Genomic DNA, 23,175 nt, shown 5'->3' on the forward strand with positions numbered 1-23,175 from the left:
TGTTGTCGGCTACCAAACGAAGCAGACCAGTCCGCCGGTGTGACTGGGTAAAGTAGGCGACCTTGTATTGCGAAAATGATATCTCTGAAGTTAGGACTGAGCATAACAGATGCACCCGAATGTACACACCCGACCCAAATTTGATTTAGGTGTTCCCAACCTGATCGTAAACCGAAGAGAAAAAACCGACCCAACCCGCCTTTTAATTTTGGGGTTATTTAATCGGTTTGGGGCATAGATTTTCAATCTTGATCCGTTCGAATATCCGAATTAATATATATATATATATATATATATATATAATTATATATATCTCCCTATACTTATATTTGGGAGTTTGCCAAATGCCCCTCAAAAATGACACCAATGCTGACCGTTTATTTAACATCCTATGGCTTAGATTTTTTTATCAAACATTTAGATTTATTTTTATTATCAATTGCCATCAGCTTTTATTTTAAAGAAAATCATAAAACAATGCAAAACTTAATATTATGAAGGTAGTATTATTATTATTTTTGAAAGAATTATTATTATTATTATTACCTCTTACGGAGCCTAACCTCTCTGTCAATCTCGTGAAGTAGCCAGTCGATAACCCTAAATCCTAAATCGCAGCCGCACAGACCTTTGCCCCCCTCTTCATCGAAAGGCCGCCGCCACTTCGGCTGCTTCGCCTTCCACAACCGCCGCTCCTTCAAAGCCTAAAACTCCCGCTCCTGCTTCGACTACTCCGGCCTAGGCTCCAGCCTCTACTCCACCTACAGCCGCAGTCCCGAGCTAATACGCCGGAATCTGCACCGTCCGCTTCTATGCCGGTGAGCTCTCCACCGGCCGCCACTCCCGTGAAGTCCCTACCCGCAGCTGCAGCTGTCCAATCTCCGCCGTCAACCAAGCCGGAGGCCGCCACTCCAGCTGCTATTTTTCCCCTCCCGCAGCGCTCCGCCTACATCAGTGACTCCTGCTCTTGCTAGCTCGTCGCCGGTTGCGGCCTCTCTCCGTCACTCACCAACATCAGCCACCACGCCCAGCCAAGCCGGAGGTCTCCCACCACCGCTGCTCACCGCGTCATGCCCTCGGCAGTAGCAGTGGCTTTGACTCAAACCAGACAACAGATTCGTAGATCTGGATTGATGAAGCCGGTAGCTCCTACCTGGCCAACTAACACCAGCCATCACGCATAACCAAGCCGGAGATCTCCCACCACCGGTGCCCACTCCGTCACGCCGTTGACAACAGCAGTGGCGTTTATGCAAAACCAGACAGCCGATTGACGCCGGCGCCATCGACGGTTGTCCCGAGGACTCCAGCCGCCCGCCGTCTGGTTCGAGGTGGAGGTGGTTGAGTTTCCGTTTCAAGATCTAACTTTCCGGTGAGCTTCTTATGTGATTATCGATCGTCTTTCTGTTGACTGGTGCTTGTTTTGATAGTTTTTGTTTGTTTACCATACTTCTATTACAAAATTATATTACAAAACATGAAACTTGATGAGAAATGTTAGATTATCGGCTAGATGGTGATGTTTTTGCTCATGATTTTGATCTGTGTTTTCTTCTTTGTAACATAAATTATGTATTGTTATTATGATTTCTTGAAAGGGAATATTTAGGTTCTGGAAATTACTATGATAATTAGCCAGTTCCTGCATAATTGATCATATTAGATCTTGCATTTTTTATTTATGTAATTTAAGGCAAACATCTATCTCTTGGCTATGATTTTGTTTTAAGAAATAGCTTTCTAATGGAATGAAGTTGTATGCTTGTTTGTTTACCTTTAATTAGTAATTAGTATGAGTGAGAGATCTTTAGTTTTTAGTGTTGTAACATTTTTTTTTTTTTTTTTGGAATAGAGCTGTAACATATCTATGTAGCTCTTAAAGCACATACATAATTTATAGTTATGGTTTCGTGTGTGGATTGTTAATAATCAATAAACTAATTCCTAAGTTACTTATGGTTTGGCTTATAAGCTACAAAGTGTTTTACGATTATAATCCATAATCTTTGCCAACATGTTGAAAGTGGATTATTTAATTCAGAATTGCAATCATCTCGCTAACAGAGCTTTATTAAGAGATTTTGGCAGTTTACTGTCATATGGTACTTTGTTTATTTTATGTAGTTTTGTGAATTTTCTTGCCCCCATTCAATTAGTGATTTGTAAGAGTATGTTAGTATTTGATTATTTGATTTGGATTTTAAGTCTGTTAGTGACTTCACTTTGTTTTAAGTTCAATTAAGTTTTAAGTGTATTAGTGTATTAGTGAGTTACTGTGTTATATTCAGTATTAAGTTTTCAGTTCTATTTCTCTCCAAGCTCCTAAACTGTGTTATACTATGTTTTAAGTTTTAAGTTTTTTGTTGATTCACTGTTAGTTTATTAAGTAGCCAGCTTAAGTTTTTGTATACCGAAGAGGTTTTCATAATAAAAAGGATAAAAAGATTTCAATAAGATGCGGTTACCATTATTGTTGTAAGTATAAGGTATTAGTAGAATTAAAGAAACGAAATTAGGTATGTCGTGAACTTTACCTCTATTTGTAGCTCTGTTTTCATCATATAGTCAATTGTAAGCCCCTTGAGGTTCTTCACTATAATGTGATCTTCCTCCTGTGTTGAACTTGCTGAAGAACAACGAAGTTTTCATAATACAAAGGTTAAAAAGATTTCAATAATATGTGGTTACCATTATTGTGGTAAGTATAAGGTATTAGTAGAATTAAAGAAACAAAATTAGGTATGTCTTGAACTTTACCAATTTTTTAAGCTCCGTTTTCATCATACAATCAATGGTAAACCCCTCGAGGTTCTTCAGTATAATTTGATCTTCCTCCTCTGATGAACTTGCTGAAGAACAACTAAGAAGTTTTCATAATATTACTACTTAATATGCAAATATTGAGCAGAAATTTGCTTCTATATGTATACATATATTAAATCCAAATATATATGTACTGTAAAAGCAAAGCACAAATATATATGTATGCTTTTAATATAATAAATATATTCATATTGCATACACATTCAAACTAATAACTAGGCAGAGATTATATTTTGCTCTGATACCAACTGTAAGAATAAAACTGAAACATATAGGATCTAACCTCCAGCCATAGTTGATGTTGTAGTTTGAATCATTCTGAACTATCTGGACTGCTTGCTTGAATGAACTGATTTTTCTCTCACTTCTACTCTATACTCTCTGGATGGTGTATGAGACTGAATGTTTGAGCAGTGAGAGGTTGAGGTCCTTAAATAGCTGCAGACCATCAATGCAGCAGAAATCCCAAATGTCTTCCTACAGTTGTTTGTACCACAAATGGTTTGTCTCCCAAATGAAAATGTCTCCCAAATGAAAATGACAGGTTTGGACTTTTATTGGACAAAACCTTTCATCTCCTTATTAGACAAAACCTTTCAGGCAACACTCTCCAATACGGTAATCCGATGTTGCTTAACTTGCTTTGTATATATTCTTTTCCTAATTTGGAGTTGATTAATGAATAGTTTAGTTTGACATTTTGGAAGCCTACATTAAACAAAGCATTCTGAATTCTGATTGTGATGTTCCGTGACAGTGTGCTGTGTACTCCAGTACTTGTGAGTTTTGTGTATTTCATTTTTGTTGAATGATTGAATGAAGTTGTTTATTGTTAGACTGATATGTGCCTGATGACAGTTGAAACTCGAAATCGAAAGAGTTTTAGTGATAAAATCATAAATTGAACAAGAGAATTTAGAACACTAAACAGTCTAAATTATATGAACATTTACATTTTGCAGCAAATTACTCCATCTAAACTACATCCATTGCATCATTCATGATGGGGTAACTGAGATAAGTCTGCAGTTTGTACTTGAAATTATATATATATAATTTTTGTAAGCTTGTATTCTGTAAGTGGAACCCAAGTGCTGCTCCTCAGTTTCTATCCTCACACTGCCTCACTACCACAGCCAATCCACTCAATGCCATCAGGCAGCCAGCGCTGCAGCAGTTGTGACTGTTGGCCTACACCTCTCAGCACCCAACAGTCCAGTGCCAGCCCCTTACTCTCCTCTCAGTCGCGGCCATCGCTTAGCCAATGCTCATTGATATGTTTACTGATTTTGGATAACAATACTACTGAAGCTTGTGCTTTAATTTGATTTTTCCTTGTGTTATATTCAGAGAGTGCTGACAGGCAATGTATCTCTGTATGTATGTTGAAGTGGTAGTGTTTAGAGAGTTGGAAAATACTCCGTAACTAATGTTTTTTTTTTTTTTTTTTGATAAGGAAAATAACTAATGTTTATTGATGTAATAATCACTGCAGCCTAGAAATAAGTATTTCAGCTGCACTGTGTATAAGAAAATTCTTGTTGGGAGTGGGCCTGTGGCAGTGAGTTTATTAAATGTTCTAATGACTGTCACTTGTTCAAATTATGTTATTATCTGTAATGTAGCAGATCTTTCAAAAATTGTTTTCTCACCCATGCAGTTTTATTGCATGAGAGACTCAAAGTTACTTCTGGCTAGGCAAAATCTTTTTCTCGCCTGTAGTTTCTTCTCTTCTTAAATTCAGACCTCTTGCTTATCGGGTTTTAGCTTTTGAGCTGTCTTTGAATCTTTGCTTTTCTTACCCTTTGAAGGACATGAAAGAAATTGTGACAATCCAATTTGGAAGCTATGCAAACTTCATTGGTTCTCACTTCTGGAATTTCCAGGTTCTTTTTTTTTTTTTTTTTTCCTTTCAATATTTCTTCCATTTTTAGCTTAATTTGTTCCATATGCTAATTGAACGCAATTTTTTGCATCCATTTCCTTCAAAACATATTTTTGTTATCATATTTCTTAGTAAAAGAAACTTTCACTTTATAGATAACAAAAGTCTGAATCTTGAGAATTTTTAGCCACCTTTGTTGTTGGTATTGGTTTTATTTTTTCGTGATGGAGATATTCTCATTCTTTCTGGCTGTGGGTTTTATTGAAATTGTGAGATCTATCTTATTTTGAGTTTGTGCCATTTGCTAGTCGTTAGAGCAATTTCTGGTGTGCATATTGTGGATTGATAACTTTTTGCATAATCATGAAGGATGAGTTGCATGGACTGGCTGATAGCTTCGAGAGTGATGAAGTGTTCAAGAATCATTCTCTTAATACTGATGTGCTCTATAGGAGTGGTGAAACACAACAGGTGACCATATCATGTCTAACTCTATGATGCGTTATAATATGATCCCAAGTTTAGCTGTTATGACTTTATGTGTTTAATTTCAGAGTCATTTTTCTTGAAAATTCTGTTGCAGGGACTCCTTACCTATACCCCTCGATTGGTTTCAGTTGATTTTCAAGGTGAACATTCTGGACGTTTCATCATCTGTGAAATGATGAAATGCAGTTAGATGATTACTCATACAACAAAATATTTATTTCTCTCATTATTGATTTTACTTGGAGATCTATATACTCAACTTTTAAGTTAATGAACTTGTACAAAGAAAAATTTTGATTCACTAAAAGATTGTTATCCATACTTTTCAATAGCTAAATTCCTTGACATTTATTGTGCTTTAACTTGAAATCTCTACATTCAGAGTTATAACCTAATCATGGTTGCAGTAGGCGCTAGGCGCTAATCGGGCGGTAGACTAGCGCCTAGCGCCTAGGTGGTCTAGGCGGCGACCTATAAAAACAAAAAAAATAGTGCATGTGTGTGCGTGTATATCACATATTATATTATATATATTATAGATATATCTCTTACTTCTCTTATTTATATAAATAAATAAATTTAAATATATATAAATATAGTAAAAAAATTAATAAGGCCGACTCGCCCGAGTTAACTCGGCTAACTCTGCCGAGTTAACTCGGCCGGCAACTTGGCCCAGTCGGCCGAGTTAGGCGCTAGGCGGCTGATTTTTGCAACGGTGAACCTAATTTATGGATTGCTTCGCTTTGAATTTTTTTGTGAATCTTCTCAGTTCTCAATCCATGAATTTATAAGTGATTTTTATCTTTATATTTTTCCTTTGGTTGCTGCTAATACTATGGCTACATTTTATGTAGTTTAAAGGCATGATATATGTTATTGACTTTTACATTTTGCTGCTGAAATCACATTTTGACATTTAGATCTAACGAAGCTGCCTGTATGAATTTGTGACATGTCAGGGTCTCTTGGATCTATGAGTTCATGTGGAAATATGTACAGTGAAAAGCCATCCCAAAGTTCGGATGTTCTAACATGGTGAGATCTTTAGCCTTTCTTTATAGTTTAATTCCTTGGCTTCATTGCTTATAAAAGCTTCTACTTAGTCAATCATTCAACATAAGTGGAACAAGGTGTCCATGGGTACTATGAGTTCTTAAAAGTCTTGACCTTTGCACTCTTCTGTTTTTTAAAATTATTATTTAGATGTTTGTTATTCTTGCTTGGATACTAATTACTCGTGCACTTATCTATAGGATTTAATGATTCTCTGAAAGTCTAAATGGATTTGAAATTAGTGTATGTTTTGAGAGTGGGATCATAAAAAGGATATTACTCACTTTGTCCCATTTTACCTTATATGTTTACTATTCATTGGTCAAATCAACTCATTCTTCTTTGTTTATTTTCTTTACTATTTTACGTAGTATTATTTTTTAAAATTTTGATTTTGTGTGTTATATAGTACTTTCAATGTAGTTTCTAAATATATAAATTTTATTTATATTAATACTAAAATGAAAAATTGAATTTAAATAACTTTAGTCAAGTCTCGTTAACCAAACCAGAAACATAAAGTGGGATGGAGGGAGTATGATATATGCTTGGACATGTAGTTTGTAATTCATAGTTTAAATTTGCCGTAACACCTGTTTGCCTCTTTAGTCAAATTGAGCATCTGCATACCAATGTGCAGGGCTGGTAAAGTTACAACTCAGGCCTCTGAGCCTTTAAAAAGGAATCTCTTCTTGCAAAGTTTATACGTGGAAGAAAATAAGGTTGATGGTCCTGATGGCAGGGAGAGTGACTCCCACAATGAAATTCAGGACAAGGACATTGTTGAATGTTTAGAAAATGGTGTTCAGTACTGGACTGACTTCTCAAAAGTTCAATTTCATCCCCAAAGTTTGTATCAATTAAGCGGGTTATGGATGGATGCTCAAGAATTTGACAATTATGGCATTGGGAGGGATACATTCCACAACCATCAACGGGGAGAAGAAATAAATGAAAGGCTTCGTTTCTTCATTGAAGAGTGTGATCATATTCAGGTATTTCCTAGTTCCAACAGGTGATGCATCTTGCATTTTCTTTGTTGTCTCATAGACTCTTTACTATAAATGTCTAACTTTTGTAGGTGTCATATGCTTTGCTAGTCAAATATTTGAATCTATTTATTCTTTATAGAAGCAGAACTACTCTTAAACCGCAGTCACCTATACCTTGATTATTGATAGATATTCATCTATTATCCTGCATCTTATCTTCCAGTCTCCTTATTTCATGTCTTGAAAGGTCGATGACATGAATTCTGAATGTCAATTAAACTGGTATTTAAGCATCTTTCTTTCATGTTTAACAGTACAGTCTTTGTTGTAAAACTAGTGAATGTTTAATTGGACCAATGATCTAAACTCTGCTAGGATTTGGGGTCCCACCAAATTGCCAGAGAAGTGTTTGTTGGGATCATTCAGTCATTCTACAATCTGTAATACAGGGTGCACATATTTTTACATGAAACCAAATCAACAAGCATTGTATGGAGTTTCATCAATTAAAATAACAATTTCAAACTTCAAAACAACTTGGTTGATTCTTTATTGTGGTAAAAATGAGAGTTGCTAGAACCTTTGTAGTATTGCCTTCCCTTTTCAATCACGATTCATCAATAATAGGACAAATTACAGAACAACTTGTATGTACACTACTGCTCCACTGATGCATGTTTTCATTCTGCTTTTGGACATGTGTCTTTTACTAGGGGATACAATTCATAGTTGATGACTCTGGAGGCTTTTCTGGATTGGCTGCAGAGTTCTTGCAGAATATTGCAGATGACTATAGTAATGTACCTGTGTTACTGTATACTGTACGGAGCCCTGGATCATTCATTAATACTAAAAGCCAGAAGCGAAATATATCACAAAGTCTTCATAATGCAGTTTCATTTTCAAGGCTAGCATCCTTTTCTAAACTGATTGTCCCCATTGGTTTGTCTTCTTTGAGCACAAGTAAGAATTGCAGAATGTCAATCACAAAAGAATAGTTCCTTTATTTTTCTCACCTTGATTTCTTCTATACTAGTAAAGTGTACTAATTTTTCTCACTGTTCATAATTCATAATTCTCTTTATCTAGCCTTTGTGGGTATGCTTTAAATTCTCATTTTATCTTTGACAGTGAAAGATGCTTCTCTTTACAATAGTTTTTCGCTAATAAATCTAGGTAAAGCATCCAGGCGTCTCTGCATTAAAGATGAGCAGCCCTACTACACCAGTGCAGTTTATGCCTCTGCACTACATTCTTTGAGTCTTCCATTTCGAATGGAACAGCCGGGTCCCACAGCAGAATCAATTTATGCTTCTGGTGCATTAAATATGTATGAAGTCATACACGTCTTAGCAGATCAAGCTAGACAGAATATAGTTTCTACATTGGATGTTTCTATGCCAGCTCCTTCATTAACTGGTATTGTTCTCCCACTGTTAATTTTCTGAACTTATATAAGCATTCAATTATGCAATTCCTGACTGACTCTCAATTTGAAATTCTTTTGATAGGGAACCAGGTTCAGTGGTCTTTGCTTGACAATTTTGTGTCCTTGACCCTAGAGGTAGAACAAGACAATGAAGACATGCATGCCATGGAATGTATGACAATTCATGGAGTCCTAGGATCTGGTATTTATAAGATCTTATGCTTCTAATGCCATTTTCCAATTTGAAATCTCAAGTGACCTTTAGTTTTGTACCATCTTTGGAGGTTCATATATTACTAGTGCTCCTTTTTTTATTTTATTTTTTTTTATATATATGTGTGTGTGTATTTTTATCAACGTAGTGCCATTTGTTTTGTTTGATTCTTCCTAGCCTTATCTTAATGTAATAGCAATACAGCATTCATTGCACTAGAATTGGCCTTAGATTTATTTAGGTTACTGAAAAAAACCAAATCATATTTCAGCAACCTTCTACTTTGATTTTCAGGAAGCCGGAGGGCACCTGTTTATGAAGTGAAGCGCGCAGTTCAGGATGCTTATGAGAAAGCAATTTCAAGGCCCAAATTCTCACACCTATCAGTAGCTTGCTGTCCTCTTCCCATACCATTGCCTTTTCCTGCTATTTTTGGGAATTCCGTTGGCCAACATGGTGAGCTATTAGAGACACCTATTACTGAAACCCCTTCAAGGGGGTCCCTTGATGTCCATTCCATACCCATGGCATCAAGATTACGCTCTAGCACTGCCATTTTACCATTTTTGGAGAGCAGACTGGAAAACCTTCGGAAGTTGGCTATCCAGCGAGGAGCAATTGGGGCACAGGTTCTTGAAAGTTGGGGTTTTGGCAGAGATGAGGTAGAAGACTTGGGAGAGACACTGTCAAAACTGGTTAATACACTGAAACCTTATTCTGACATATCCTCTGATTCTGATTGATATATTGTTCTGCGAATTGTAATTTGTTTTCTGATATCTGCTGAGTTAATGAACTTATAGTTGTCAAAGTGTGAATTCATTCTAACTTAGTCTCTCTACATCAATTTGATTGTACTCGAGTCTTGAAATTGATAAAATCTATATCCAACTAAAGTTCCAAAAGTCATGAAGATGGTGGTATAAACATTTGTGCTTTATTCAGCGTATATTGGATAGATGAATATTTTATAATCTGCAGAATCATTGGAATATATAGATTGTAGAGTATGACTTGTCGGAATGGCATAAATGGTGTTAGATTTGCGTACATATGAAGTCCATGCTAACAGATTATTGAGATGCAGAGAATGAAATGTTAATTTGTGCTTTATTCAATGTATATTGCATTCTGACCAACGTTGATTGATATGCAGAGAGAGTGTTGTAGTTGCTTAATGTTTGATGTGGTAACAAACATGTATTGCCTTGTGATTTGTGGCCACAAAAAAGCTAAGAGGGTATTAGGGCTACTGTTATATTTACACTTTGTAGTTGTGTACACATTTGTATGCGATTGAGGGGGATGAACAGTTTATATAGCATATGCTTGATGCTTTTTATAGTTGTGTACACATTTGTATGCCATTGAGGGGGATGGGCAGTTTATATAGCATGCTTGATGTTTGATGCTTGGTAAATGGTAAGGCTGCATAATAGGAAGTCCTTTATTAAACAAAAATTGGATAGAGAGTGCCATATCTGATGATGAATAAAAAGGTAGATTATCTTGCACTTTAATAGGGCTATTATCTAAAGGGACAGGAATTTGAAAATGCCATATATTTGGCTAATGATTAGATGATTATATCATGGATCATGGTCTACCTTGCATTGTGGACTATTGTCCAAAAATAACCTTCAAATTATGTACTTGCAGTTGACATATTTTGCTGTAAACAAATTGAAGGTACATCACATAGTAATTACAAACACATAACATGATAACTTCAGACACAAAATATGTAAACTGTAGACACAATATATTGGTATCATGTTATGTGTATGAAGTTAACATATTTTGTACTTGTACTTGTAGTTAACATTTTATGTGTTTATAGTTATCATGTTATGTGTCTGTAATTGCCATGTGATTTACCTTCAATTTATTTACAGGTATAAAAATTGTTAACTGCAAGTACAGAATATGTTAATTACAAACACATAATTTTTAGACTAGGGTTTATAATGCAATATGGACTTTGGTCCATGGTATAACAATTGCCATGGACATATTTGATGAGTAAAATTTGTCATGGACAAGAAATTTTTTTGATTACTTGAAACAATTTAACATAAAATGTAAAAAGTAAATATATTGACTCACATTGTTCCTTATATAATCTTGTAATGGAGGAGGGGAAACAAAGTGAAGAAGAAAGGTTAAAATATTTGATTTACATTTTTGCCCTCAATTTTAACACCTATTTAACATAGACTTAACAGAATGACCAAAATTGGTACAAAATCAATAGTTAAGGGACCAACTTTGGTCAAATTAAAAGTCGAGGACGAAAATTGGTAAAAGTTAATAGTTGAAGGACCATTTCTGGAATTAACTCTATTTCAAAACTATTCCATATATATATATATATATATATATATATATATATATATATATATATGATCATCATATACTAATAAAGTTAGATTAAAAGAGGACTTTGGGGTCTAGTGGCATCAAACCCTGAGTCAACACGACTCTTGTGCTTTAATAGGTTGAGAAAGTAGTTATGAACAAATACTGCATTGTAATAGAGTTATTAGTATTCAAAAAAAATAATTTATTTATTAGCATGAGTAGTTAATAAAATCAACAATTCATGAATTTTTAAAGACGGTAGATCTAACATTTCATCAACATTGCATCGATATCATGTCATTTCTCACATAAAAATACATGTTTACTATTTACATAACTACCCAATTCAATAAAATAGTTTGATTAGTTACCATTGGAAAAAGAATTCATGGCTTATAGCATGAAGAAAATAAATTGTTAAAAATTCACGTTGACAATTACAAAAATTGACAAAATACATCAACAATTTTGGACATGCGGGTAGTTTTCATTCGCAACTCACCAAATGTATATGTAATAATAAAGTGTACTATTAGTGAGATGGTCAATTAGGTACGAAGTAATTAATATGGGTGGAAATAAGTCGACTCGAGTTGGACTTTGGCTAAATAAGTCAAATAGGCTCTTGAACTTTAATCAGAAAGTCAATTAGACCTTTAAACTTTCAAAAGTTACAATTAAACTCATAAACATGTTATTTTGAAGCATTGAAGCGCAAAAACTGATTGATAACCTGTAATTACAAGTTACCTAGAGTTCCAGTGACCTTTCCACCATTTCCAGCAACAATCACTGGTGATCGTTCTGCCGCCAGTTGCGTTTAGAGGAGGCGACCAACTTGGTCACATTCTCTGGTGATGGAGAAGATATACCAATTAGTTTCCTTCTCCTTTGCTGGAAAGGCGACCAATTGGTCGCATTCTCCAATTGTCGGAGAAAGCGACCAATTTGGTCCCCTCTTCCAAACGCGACCAACAACTGTCATATTGCCAGTCACTGGTGATTGTGACTGTGAAGTGCTGGAAGGGTCGCCAGAACCCTAGGTAATTGTGTACATTCCATAATAATTTTTGTAGCTCAACTGTGTGGCCTGGCCTTTGTGAATTTAGGATAAAATAAAAATAAAAAATGTACAACTTTGAATATAGAGAAAGCTTAGAATTAAGGACTTAATGAACCGTGAGCACCAGATGGACTTCTTCTGCGACAATCATGCATGGCAAATAAATTTAAAATAAAATAAATTTAAAAAATTCATACAATTAATTAATAAATTTATAAAAATAAAAAAGATCCATACAATTAATTAATTAATTTTAATTACAATTATGATTATGATTATTCTAAAAAAATTAAAGAATTAAGAAATTAATTGTAATAATGGTCTAGACTTCATATTAATACACTAATAATTATTATTCTAATTAATCAAATAATTATACATATTACCCTATTTCAAAATTAAGTAATTAATTAAATATATTTTAGTATAATTAAGCAATTATTATTTTGCTAAAATTAAGGAATTAATTGCAGTAAAGCTAATAGTTGTCAAATTAGCACACTAATAATTATTTTTTAAACTAAGCTAATAATTATTCATAATACTATACAATTATTACTATTTTATGAAATTAAAGAATTGGTTGAATAAATTTTAGTAAAATTAAGGATTATTACTTTGCTAAAATTAAGATTTTTTTTTGAGTACTACTCGACTCTATTACAATGTAGTAGATGTCCATAGCTACTTTCGAAACATACTTAAAGCACAAAGAATCAATAGTTGCCTCCACTAAGGCTCGAACTCACTCCCATCATCCATGTGGAAGTGTTTTCTGGGACACCAAGTGTCATTAGACCACAAGATCTTTGGCTCTAAAATTAAGAAATTAATTGTAGTAAAGCTAATAATGGTCAAATTACTATACTAATAATTATTATTCTAATTACGCTAATAATTATTCATATTACTATACAATTATTACTATTCATATGGTAATTAATATGTTGTATGGTAATTAATAGGTTGTTTCTATATATGGTAATTAAGTTAATAATTAGACAAATTGCTATACATATATTACTAATTAAGTCATTTTCTCACCTTTTAATATTCGGAATGATTTTACTATAATAATATTAAGAAATAAGGCATTAAAGAATTAATTTTAATTAATCAAATAATGATCCAGACTTTTTATTCACCTTTTAATAGGTTATTTTTATATATGGTAATTAAGGCCCTGTTTGATAAATGACTGTTAGCTGATTGGGTTGGCTGTTTGGGTTAGAATGTATGATTTGTTGATAACATTGGCTGATTGTAAAAAGTTGTTTGATAAATTAGCTGTTAGCTGATAGCTATTTGGTATAATTTCTTTTCTCAAAAAGCTAATTGAAAATGCTGCTTTGAGTAGCCTTTTGAATTTTAGCATTTTGGAGTTACAAAAAGCTTATTATTTACCAACTAATAGTAATCAAATAAGCCAAAATTGGCTGATAGGCTGATTATTTACCAAACAGGGCCTAAGTCAATAATTAGACAAATTACTATACATATATTACTAATTAATCAAATAATGATCCAGACTTCACAATAGTGTATACAGAAAATATTATTTTTATAAGAATTAAATTATTTCTAACTTTTCTCATATTTATTTTACTAATAATATAATTACGTAAATCACATTACAAATGAGTTATATATTATTCAATTAATTAAGTGATATTTTTGCACTAATCTTATAATCAAATAAATGTACATATCTAATTATTAAAATTGTTTATAGTTTCATCTTTAATTTTATTATTTAAAAATATACTACCTCCATCCTATTTTGGTTGTCTGATTCGTTTAACATGCTTGACTGAAATTATTTTTAATCCAATTTTCCATAATATTAAGTTTATTATTAATATATAAAATTTATATATTTAGAAACTATATTAAAAGTACTATTAAACACAAAAAATTAAATTTAAAAATAATAAAAAATTACTAAAGAAAATAAGCATAAAGAAAGAATTGGTTTGATCAATAAATAATAAATAAGACAAGTAAAATGAGACAGAAGGAGTAATAAATCCGTCGGGTAACATACTAATAATAACATAATATAATAATACTATAACAATATTTAAATAATCATTACCTAATTCATTTCTAAACTATGCTCAATACAAGTCGTCTTAAACTTTGTACCAGTGCCATGAAAAAAAAAAAAAAAAAAAGATTCTTTAAAATTGCCAAAGAAAATATTCCTTCATATTATAATCAGAAATTTAAATTCATTTTAAAAAAGTTTCATTAACCAAACAAAATATACTTTACTTTTCCTCGAATTTTGAAAACTCTAGTTCCTTGAAAAATTATTTCAATCAAACCAAACAACCCCGGCCACGTTGAAGTAAAAATCTAATAATAGTATAAAATTTGGGAGGTAAACTCACATTGGAAAATATAACTGTGTTACTAGAACTCCGAATTTCATACTAACATTGTTTGCAAGATTGAGGAATTAGCATATGAGTTGCGGTATTAAAAGTCACGGTGCACATAATTATATAGAAATTAATAGATAAAAATAGGTGAATCCCTTTCCACCATAAGTTTAGTACAAGCTAGGGGGGAAATCAAGAGTTGAGAATGCCAAAATTCCCAGCAATACTGAAAATGAAAACAAAACAGAATTCTAATACTGAAAAAGGAACAATGAGAATTGATTTTGTTATTTCATTGATGTGGCAGCCTCCTCTGGTTTGTTCTCTCGCTGTGGTCTGATCTCTTTTCGAACACTACACAATAGATGAACAGTTGCAACCTACACAAAATATGAATTCACATAAGCTCCTCATGGCATAATGAAACCCAATCAAGATAGCTAAAGATACAAACTTGTAATCACACGAAAACAAGTTTGAATCTCAAAATCTTTTTGGTTTGAGGCAACCAATTATAGATAACCTAGACTGCTGATTCACCGGGTCAGGGTTTACCCAATGCACACCCTGTCAGGTAGTGGTTGTGGATTTCCCCTACCACCCTATAAACTTTGTAACTCAAAAAGAAAAAAAAAACACTTCAACTCACCTAGTTAAAGTTGAATCCACCATTCGGTAAATGTACGTCTCCATTTGCAAACTGGAATCCCGGTTCGGATGCATTGTTACCTGGCGGCATTGTCTCATCCTCCTCTTCCTCTAACCAGTATACCTCTAATATCTTTACAACCTTCTCATAAATCTCATGATTGTCATGACTTTGAAGGTTCTCAATTTTTTCCAAACCTTCCACATCTTCAACCACCTGAGCATACAAATTTACATCACCAGTCCGCCCCATATTCTTCTCCGCTTCACCAACCTTTAAAATATTTTCAAGTCCTTCTAGACAGACTGTCACAATTCTTGGATCAGGACAAGCAAGGAGATCACACAATGGCTTGATACATCCTTGAGATACAAGGTACCTATTCATGTGGGGGAAAAAAAAAATAAGTATTCATATATAAATAAACAAACAAATTGGAGTGTGACAAATTTCAGCATAAATTTAGCACATATCGGCCTACTTGATCTGATCATGACTGCCACCAGATGTGGCATTTGAGATTGCCCAAGCAGCTTCTTTTTTGATATCAAACTCGCCATTTTGAAGCAAATTAACAAGAGGTCCAAATATATTGGCTTCAATCACAGCCTGCATAATAAAAATGTTAGAATAATTATATTTCAAGCACAAATTATTCTTTCCCCCCCCCCCCCTTCATTTGATTTATCATTGCAGGGGAAGTAGAGTTGCATTGAAAGACTAGGACTAAAAGGTTCAGTTGCTTGCCTGGATTTGCTGAGTGTTGCCAGCAGTGATGTTTGAAATAGTCCAGCAAGCTTCCTTCTTAATACTTTTCTTGTAATTGCCAGTTAATAAAGTAGAAAGTCGGTACAGCCCTTGATTATCAATGATATGCTATTAAAAAAAAATCCATATCACAATTTGTCAGCTTAAACAATACCTTTCAAATATGTTCACAACACATAACAAAGCAGATTATATTCAAAGAAGTATTATTCTAAAATAGCAAATACCAGACAAGTGTAGCTATCTACACTTAAGTAAGACAGTAAGTATAGAAGCACAATTGCTCTAAATGCCAAATACATTTAGGTGACATGAAAAGTGTAGGAATGATTGCTAACTACCTATTCCCTAAAAATGGCATATGTATCAGTAATATCTTTAAGGAACAGAGACTCCAAACAACCAATGGCTCTTAGCCTCTAACCAGCAACAAATTTGAGACCTCTAACCCAAATTATAAACCAAACCATGTAGATAGCTACATTGTTCAGAAGTAAATAGAATTTCCATTGTGTGTGCAAACCTATTACTCATACCTGAGTTTGCATGTCATCTCCAGTGACAATATTACCAACTGCACGTAAAGCAGGAACTATAACTGTTGAGGAAGGATGCCTGAAAATAAAACACAAATCATCAGAAGTATGTCATATGACAATGTGAATGCATGGAAATTGCACCTTGGCAAAGACAGTTTCACCAATATAGAGGACTTGAATCAAGATACTCACTGTAACAACTCCACCAATCGTGAACACACTCCAGAGTCAATAACAGCTTGAATTTTATCATTTGTACCATCAGATAGATATGAGAGAGCCCAACATGCATCTGTAACAACTTCTTCGTCGGTTGAATGTATAAGTTGCTGAAGTGCTGGAAGTGCTGGCCTAGTCTGTACAGAAACACAAGATATAAAACGCATAAGATTTCAGAAGTTGTAAAGCATCATTTGAAATTGAACAATGTTCCAGAAATCCCAGTATATAAAATAATAAAACATGAGAAACTATCATCAATCTTAAGATTGTTTTTTGTTTTCACAAGGGAAGAAAAGATATTTCCAAATACGATATTTGAAAACAACAAAGCCTATAACCCAAACACCATATTTGAAAACAACAAAGCATATTTGAAAACAACCCAAGCCTATAAGATATTATTGAATTATCATATCAGTCTCAACATTATTATGAAATCTTAACACTTGTAAGTTCTGTATGTGAAAATCACAGGCTATTGCTGTACCAGAAGAAACATGTGATATGTATCTAGCCATCAAAAGGCCTTCTGACCTTATATAAAAGGAAATAAGGTGGCATTGGTTCAAGACAGAAACAAACCATAAAAACAGAATATAATCAGTATACAAAGTAATTCTATGCAGTGCACATCTGAACACACTTTTACTTGTCAAAGAGTACATAGAAAGAGCTAGGAAAAGGAATTAACCTGGTCAAAAGGAGGTTGTGGCTTGCCTCTGCAGAAATTTGAGAGTGTCCATGTGGCATTTCTCAGCATTGACAGCTTGGCATTCGCATTCAACTGAGCCAGCAAGGGAGATAAAGCTCCCGAGCTTAGGACAAGATCCCGACATTTGGGAGAATCACCAGCTACATTGCCCAAAGCCCATACAGCCTACATACCAGCAAACAGTGACTATATTTAATGATGTACAAGTAACAAACCATAAGCACACAAATGAAGCAAGGCAAACAGTGAACAAAAGATTAAAAGAGGAAAAACTATAGTTTCTTCCACCGCACCTGTTCCCGGACATCATCACTAGGAGAACTAAGAAGCTTCACAAAGATTGGGACTGCTCCAGAATCAATTACCACCCTAGTGTGCTCAGATGTCCCAGAGGCAATATTAGTGAGAGCCCATGCTGCCTCAAACTGGAGTGGTTTTACAAGATCAAATCAAACAATAAGGAACAAAGCCATTAAAAGTTAAATGCTCCACCTAAAAAGTGAAACAAAATAAAAATAGGCATACCTGAAGTTGTGGAAAGTCATCCCTTGCAAGAAATTGGACAAACCTAGGAACAACCCCTGCTTGAATTACTTCGTCAATTGGAGGACTCCTTTCTGATGAATCATGAAAACATGCCTCTTTTCATTCCAAATTCAAGAAAACGACAGATACGAATGTCCATAATCTCAGTAACAAATTGGGGAGCAAGAAAGAAAGAAAGAAAAAAGAAGAAAAAAAAAAACAAAAAAAAAAAAACTACCAAAAACATTAACATTGATCACCTATTGAAAGCAATTTTCTAAACTGAGTAGTTGCGTCAAGCTGCAAATTGCCATCATCACTCCAAACACCAGCTACCATTGCTGGCAGAGCATCCAGCTGCAAAATCAAGGTATTTTTGGAATTTTACAACCTTCAAAAATGTTTATAAGGTATGTCTGGCATTGTAATTCAAATATTCAGCAGAACAAAATAAAAAGGAAGTGTATTCTGTCATACACTCTAATAAAACAATACTGCAAAATTAAGAAATAAGGACATTGACAGATCGAGAAAATATGAAAATATTTTACTTCCAAAAACTGGAGAAAACACAGACAAATTGAGATACTCCATAACAACTGCAAAATAGTACTCCCTCTATCCCATGTTGCACGTAATATTTACTATTCATAATCAAAACAAATATTTCTCCATTGCTTATAGTTTTTAATATAGTTTTTAAATATATAATAAATTTTATATACTAATACTAAACATGATATTATGAAAAAATTGAATTAAAAATAACTTCAATCAAGGGTTATTAGACAAATAAAATAGGAGGGGAATAGAATTTAGCTGTATAACAGATTCCAACTCGTATACTTGAACAACCATATTAGGATCTAGATCAAAATAGTAGTGCCATGAACATTCATTTGTATTTTATGTATACCTTCTTTTCGGACTGGACTGGAACAGGAAATTGTTGATTGGCTTGAAGTCCTTCGCGGCGCTTCTTCTGCAAGCTCTCCTCCCTCCGGTTCTTACGAATCTCCACCATGTTGTCCTCTCTCCTGCGGCGGCCCTCATCCGCGTCCACGGCCACCTTGTAACGGTTCCGGCGGACCTCGACTCTGGCGTTGGGCCTCAGCGACATCTTCAACTGGCAATATACACACTATTGGTGTATGTAGATGCGCTAAAATAGAGAGCAGATACAGGAGACGTTGTATCTGCAGAAACCTAATATTGAGGAAGAGAACAGAGAGAAGGCGGATGGTTTAGCCGTTTAGGTTTTGAATTGAATTGGAGAGGATACAATACAAGGGACAAGAGGGGTTTATATAGGTAGATAGCGGGGCAGGGTTTTTAGGAAAATGGGCATGGATCAGGAAATATTTACGGAAAAGGGACTAATTTTTGAAATTGTAGATGAGGGAAAGCCAAGCCAATCAGGCGCCGTCAGATTCCGACTCCTAGTTGGCATTAAACCGTTGGATAATTTTACCAGCGAGAGCCCAGTGGGTTCAATGGGGCCCAATACAGGGTTGGACTCCACTATGTCTATCTACGTTGCAATCGTTATACCCTGCACCACGATGCACATGTGCATCACGTACGTAAACGACGTCGTTTCGATGTTAGTGGACGCAGACTCGAATGACTCCAGGGAATTCATTATCTATAATACACATAATTATTATCTATAATACACAGAACGTTTGCCTATAATACACAGAATGTTTGCCGAGAATACACAAAATATTGACACAAAATACATAGATGTTAGTGGACGCGGACGCGAATGACTCCAGTGAATTCATTATCTATAATACACATAATCATTATCTAGAATACACAGAATGTTTGCCTATAATACACAGAATGTTTGCCTAGAATACACAGAATATTGACACAAAATACACAGAACTCATCCTCTTAACATTCGAATGCACAAACACATCACAACCTGTGTTAATAACATGAATACACAGAATATTGACACAAAATACACAGAACTCATCCTCCTAAACATTCGAATGCACAAACACATCACGACATGTGTTACTAACATGAATACAAAGAACGGTTGCCTAGAATACACAGAACAGTTGCCTAGAATACACAGAATGATTGGCTAGAATACACAGAATATTAACATAAATACAGAGATCGGCTGAAATGGGAAATGTGATTTCCAAAAAAACAGACGATTAGTTTACAATGCTCAAAACGACGTCGTTTACGCACGTGGTGCACATTGCTATGCGCACCGTGGTGCACAGTATAATTTGCCACTCCACTATGTCTATGTGGAGGCTCTCGCACTCCGCAAATTTTACTGTAAACCGCAGTTCATAAAACATGATAGTTTAAGTATCAAAATGATGTCGTTTCTTTTAATGAAAAGTAACTCTGTGTGTATAATATATTCACTTTCATTTTATATATATTGTAGTTCCTTTTCAGCACAACTACAGTTTCATTTCGATATAACTACAGTTCCATTCAATATTATACACCCAAATATGTGAAATTGTTATTCAATTTCATTTTATATACACTATAGTTTCATTATAACACAACTACAGTATTATTTTGATATAACTACAGTTTCATGGGACAATATACACTCAAATATGTGAAACTGTTATTCAATTTCATTTTATACACACTATAGTTTCCTTTCAACACACTACAGTTTCATTTCGATATGAATACAGTTTCATTCAACATTATATACTCAAATATGTTAAATTGTTATTCAAATTGTTATTCAGATTCATTTTATATACACTATAGTTTCATTACAACACAACTACAATATCATTTCCATATAACTACAGTTTCATTGGACAATATACACTCAAACATGTGAAATTATTATTATTCATTATATATACACTACAGCTTCCTATGAACACAACTATAGTTTCATTTCGATATAACTACAGTTTCATTTGATAATATAAAAACAAATGTGAGGCAGTATCATTTGAGATAAATTGTAGTTTCATTTATGGAGCTCCGTTAAGATGTGACGGTAGCCGTTTCTTTACTTAAAGAAACGATGTCGTTTTTTTCCATGGTCCACAATATAATGACAGCCCACACTCTCCCTTGACCGTGGGGATATTTTATTTCTTGCATTTTCATTAACATGGAATGCTCATGAAATCTGTGCTATAAATAAAATAAAGAGTAAATTTTAATTTTGGTCATGTGATTATTTGGGTCTTGTTAATTGCAATTCAAGTGATAGCGTAAATGGAACTGGGGGTTACAAATACGTATTTTTGTGAATAAGTCGGAGGGCGCTCGTAGGTCAGCCGGTCGGTCTACCGTAGGGCGACCGGGCAGTCCGAGGCTGAGTGGTATTCAAAGTAGTAAGTGATTACAAGCAAGTTGCAATTGCAGGTTGAAATTTATGAGTAGGTTGCAAATGTAGAGTACAAGTTATGAGCGGATTGCTAGAGGTCTGATTTGCCACTACACACAAGAAGAGGAAGAAGATTATTGCCTCATGGCCATTGAGGATGAGGTAACATCTACATCTACCCCTCGCTGCTCTTCATTTAATAGGGATGAGGATCCCTTTGAGACAATGGAAAATCTTGCAAGGAACCTCAAGATAGTTTATCACACTCAATCCAAACTAAAGGAGAAACACAACAAACTAATTGCTGAAAGAGATACACTTAAGAATGTCTCGCAAGAGAATGAAGTTAAAAACTCTCAAAGTAAGCAAGTTAGAAGCTGAGTTAATCCTACTTAAGGAAGAGTGTAAAGACAGAGAGACTAGGGAATACAATCTACGTAAGGTCATTGCATCATTTACTAATTCCTCCAAAATAATGGAGAAAATGGTAAATAGTCAAATATTTACAAATGATAAAATCAGTCTAGGGTTTGGTCATAATAATCTCTCTCAAGAAAAGGTGACCAAGAACACGGATCCTTCAAAAACCAATGGAGGTTTAAAATCCACGTTCATTAGAGGTCAGAATAGACCCCAAGAAAGAACCATAATAGTTATTAAAAAACCATCTCTATACACTAGCAATAGAAAGTATAGAAAAGCTACAAGAGGTGGCCGGGTAAACATTCATGAGAGATCATCAAGTTATCTCTTACGGTCCGTGAGGCTTTAAGTTGGCTAAAGAATAATCAATAGGACACAGGGACAATATTATTGTGGAAACGGATATTGAAATTTTTGTTCGCAGTCTGCATAAACCAAGCATATCACCTTTTGATTTGCTTATTGATGATATTACTGTTTTACTTTCGCCTTTTCAAGATGTTAAGTTTTGTCATGTTCGCAGAGATGCAAATGTTGTTGCTCACCTGCTAGCTAGCTATGTTTTTTCTCATTGTACAAGTGTGACTTGGGTAGATTCCGGTCCACTTTTTATCTCTTCCGCGGAGCTGCACCGCCGATGAGGCGGAAGCATGGGGACTGCTGCAAGGTTTGCATATGGCTATTCGTTTTAAAGTCTAGAACCTCATTGTTGAAAGCGACTCCAAGTACATGATTAAGCTCCTTCGGGGTGCTAGCAGCGTTCAAGGCCACCTTAATAATATCATGTCTAGGTGCCTTGAGTTGATAAAGAGTTTCATTCAACTTGAAGTTCGTCATGTGTTTAGAGAACAAAACCGGGTCGCTGACATGCTGGCTAAACATGCGATTTCCTAGCCATTGGGTATTATTGTACTTGATGAAGCCCCTCAGGAGCTGTTGGATATGGTCCGGGAAGACCAGATGGGAGCTCATTTTCATCGGCGGATTAGTACCAGGGTGTACAAGGGAACTAGCTCCTAGTTTCTATTGATTTTTCGGGTTTTCCCCTCTTTTCTCATAAAAATAATAATAATAATAATAACCCACTTTTATAGTTTTATTAAAGCTACATTTTTAATACACTAAAGATTTATTTTTTAAAGGCACACTATTTGAATACTGAAAGTATATTAATGTACACAAATAATGTACATTTATTTATGGTCTACATTGCAATGTGGACCATGGTCCACAATATAATTTGCCAAAACAGGTGTAAACTACTTAAAATAATATTTTTGTAATTATATAAATAATAT

General features: G+C 34.4%; 2 protein-coding genes across 4 annotated transcripts; one reads left to right on the forward strand and one right to left on the reverse strand.

The window, feature by feature from the left end:
* Nucleotides 1–539: 539 nt before the first annotated feature.
* LOC116006521 (protein misato homolog 1) lies at nt 540–9,837 on the forward strand. 2 transcript variants are annotated; one of them, XM_031246932.1, is made up of 10 exons: nt 540–1,372; nt 4,635–4,709; nt 5,078–5,179; nt 5,292–5,337; nt 6,160–6,235; nt 6,894–7,248; nt 7,959–8,208; nt 8,422–8,664; nt 8,757–8,876; nt 9,183–9,837. In XM_031246932.1, exons 2-10 carry the CDS (start codon nt 4,638–4,640, stop codon nt 9,629–9,631), a joined length of 1,713 nt encoding a protein of 570 aa, XP_031102792.1. In that variant the 5' UTR covers nt 540–1,372; nt 4,635–4,637; the 3' UTR covers nt 9,632–9,837. The 2 variants fall into 2 exon arrangements, with proteins under 2 accessions (XP_031102792.1, XP_031102793.1); XM_031246933.1 differs by lacking the exon at nt 540–1,372 and adding an exon at nt 3,419–3,441.
* Nucleotides 9,838–14,793: 4,956 nt separating this feature from the next.
* On the reverse strand, nt 14,794–19,383 carry LOC116007042 (importin subunit alpha-2-like). Of its 2 annotated transcripts, none has more exons than XM_031247614.1 (11): nt 19,028–19,383; nt 18,372–18,468; nt 18,112–18,203; nt 17,880–18,011; nt 17,566–17,751; nt 16,845–17,008; nt 16,650–16,728; nt 16,093–16,221; nt 15,827–15,954; nt 15,346–15,724; nt 14,794–15,076 (listed from the first exon to the last, which is right to left on the reverse strand). In XM_031247614.1, exons 1-10 carry the CDS (start codon nt 19,229–19,231, stop codon nt 15,346–15,348), a joined length of 1,590 nt encoding a protein of 529 aa, XP_031103474.1. In that variant the 5' UTR covers nt 19,232–19,383; the 3' UTR covers nt 14,794–15,076. The 2 variants fall into 2 exon arrangements, with proteins under 2 accessions (XP_031103474.1, XP_031103473.1); XM_031247613.1 differs by having other exon boundaries at nt 18,112–18,227.
* Nucleotides 19,384–23,175: the final 3,792 nt, after the last annotated feature.

The sequence above is a fragment of the Ipomoea triloba genome, chromosome 15 (assembly GCF_003576645.1).
Source record: "Ipomoea triloba cultivar NCNSP0323 chromosome 15, ASM357664v1".
NCBI lineage: Eukaryota > Viridiplantae > Streptophyta > Magnoliopsida > Solanales > Convolvulaceae > Ipomoea > Ipomoea triloba.